At 38.2% G+C, this 2,500-nt stretch overlaps 2 protein-coding genes across 4 annotated transcripts in view; both read right to left on the reverse strand.

Moving 5' to 3' along the window:
* The window catches only part of LOC123506998 (pollen-specific leucine-rich repeat extensin-like protein 3), an 8,857-nt gene extending 7,412 nt beyond the window's left edge, over positions 1-1,445 (reverse strand). The window contains exons 1-2 of the mRNA XM_045259494.1: positions 1,440-1,445; positions 1,163-1,263 (exon numbers count right to left, since the gene is read on the reverse strand). Of these exons, the coding sequence (XP_045115429.1) occupies positions 1,163-1,263; positions 1,440-1,445 (107 nt within the window). The remainder of the gene's footprint in view (positions 1-1,162; positions 1,264-1,439) is intronic.
* LOC123506875 (adenomatous polyposis coli protein-like) overlaps positions 1-2,500 on the reverse strand; it is a 367,568-nt gene that overhangs the window by 258,911 nt on the left and 106,157 nt on the right. The window lies entirely within an intron of this gene.

Here is a 2,500-nt window from a genome sequence, read left to right on the forward strand (position 1 = left end):
TCTTCTCTTCTCCTCCTCCTCCTCCTCCTCCTCCTCTTCCTCCTCTTCTTCTTCTTCTTCTTCTTCTCTTCTTCTTCTTCTTCTTCTTCTCCTCCTCCTCCTCCTCCTCCTCCTCCTCCTCCTCCTCCTCCTCCTCCTCCTCCTCCTCTACAACAAACAATGGTGACATATGAAAGTCGATTCGTCAGGATTAGTTACTCTCACCTTGCCCTTTGTTCCTCCTCCTCCTCCTCCTCCTCCTCCTCCTCCTCCTCCTCCTCCTCCTCCTCCTCCTGCTTCACCTCCTCTTCTTCTTCTTCTTTCCTCCTCCTCCTTCTCCTCCTCCTTAATTAAAAGATATCGTGATCATAAATAAAATTGGTTTCTATTTTCTACTTTTTTTCTATGTATATCCTTGTGTTCTCTCTCTCTCTCTCTCTCTCTCTCTCTCTCTCTCTCTCTCTCTCTCTCTCTCTCTCTCTCTCTCTCTCTCCATAATTCTTCTCAATTGTCACTTTCAATTTTGGTCACTTCAAAATTTTGCATTCACATTCTGACAGGATAATGCTCTCTCTCTCTCTCTCTCTCTCTCTCTCTCTCTCTCTCTCTCTCTCTCTCTCTCTCTCTCAAATGAACACTAAAGAAAAGAAATAAATTAAAACAATTCCTCGCCAAAATTCACATAACAATTTGACAGGAAACAAAAATATTAGAGATTATTCATGAATGTTTAATTTAAATCCAACTGTTTCACTCATTTTCTTTACATTTCAATCAAAAAGTGCGAGGCATTTTTTTTTTTCTCTTTATCTCAAAAAATGACTCACCTAATCAGTCATTAATATTTTTCTTAGAGTTCCTTTTTTTTCTCTCCAGTGTTACTTTTATTTCCTTCCTTTTTATTTTTTTTTTATTTTCCTTTTTATTGATTTTTTTGTTTATTTTGTTCATTTACTCTATTTATTTTCCTATTATCATTTTTTTCTTTTATTTCTATTTCCTTCTTTTCTACTAATTTCCTTCCTTTCTTTTTATTTCGTTCTTTTCATTTCCTTCCTTTATATTTCCTTCTATTTTCATTTCCTTTCTTTTAATCTCCTTCCTTTTTATTTTATTTTTATTTCCTTCCTTTTATCATTTTCTTCCCCTCTTTTTATTTCCTCTGCAGCCCAAAGTTACTCACCAGATGGCAGGTACAGGTGGAGGTGGAGGTACAGGTGAAGGTACAGGTGGAGATACAGGTGGAGGTGGAAGGACAGGTACAATGGGCACAGCTTCACTCACCTGTCCGAGAGAAAACAGGTAAGATTAGTGATCAGACAAGTCCACACACACCTACATGCTCTCTCTCTCTCTCTCTCTCTCTCTCTCTCTCTCTCTCTCTCTCTCTCTCTCTCTCTCTCTCTCTCTCTCTCTTAAAATACAACACACTCATTTTCCACTGACATAAACACACCTACAGTCATCGCAATTAAGAACAGAAATACAATGCAACACTCATAAAAAAAAATAATTTCATAAAAAAAGAATAATTAATACTAAAGACAAAATGCAACCACTAGAAACTCCACGATAATATCAACAAACACACTGACTTGTCTTCTGCTTTTATTTACAAACTGATCTTTTTCTTCTATTTTACAATTTGTTTATCTATTTCTTTCCACACAAAAGACACGACGATCTCTCTCTCTCTCTCTCTCTCTCTCTCTCTCTCTCTCTCTCTCTCTCTCTCTCTCTCTCTCTCTCCACTAACTTGTCTTCGAGGTCCTTTATCAATCAATCACCGAGTAATGCACAGACTTCATATAACCCTGTGATGGGCAAGGCACAGAAAATCCCACTAAAAACTCCATTGAAAGATTAACAAGAGTACACAAAAGGATTCAAGCCATTTGTCACTTTCTTTCGGCTGACTCTTTGACCTGTAAGGGGACTGACAATTAAGTGGGTCATTTTTTTTTTATCTTATTTATTTATTTTTTTGGTTGCTTTTGGCCAGTTTCCCCTCTTACATGAAAAAAAAGGCATTAATTTGTCTTCGAGGTCTTATATCAATCAGTGAAGTAATGCACAGAATTTATATACCCCTGTGACGGGCAATAGACACAAAAAATACCACAAGAAACTCCATTGTAAGATTAACAAGAGTACATACACAAGATTTCAAGGCATCTGTCCCTTTCTTTCAGCTGATTCTTTGTTGCCTTCTGCCAATTTTCCCCTCTTACAGGAAAAAAATACACTAATTTATCTTCGAAGTCGTATCAATCAATTAATGAAGTAATGCACAGACCTTATATACTCCCCTATGACGGTGTTCCCAGGGTAGTAGTCAGTCAACTTAACCAACCAAGGGAGCAGACAGCTGGGAGAACACTTGAGGTGGTTCTGGCCAAGGCGAGTCCAGATAACAAAGATTTATGGCGAGTTATATCACCAACAACACACACTCAGTGGCTGGCTGGCCCAAGACATCTCAATACCCATGAACCACGGCCACTAACTTTCACACCAGCTG

Source organism: Portunus trituberculatus, chromosome 21 (genome assembly GCF_017591435.1).
Source record: "Portunus trituberculatus isolate SZX2019 chromosome 21, ASM1759143v1, whole genome shotgun sequence".
NCBI lineage: Eukaryota > Metazoa > Arthropoda > Malacostraca > Decapoda > Portunidae > Portunus > Portunus trituberculatus.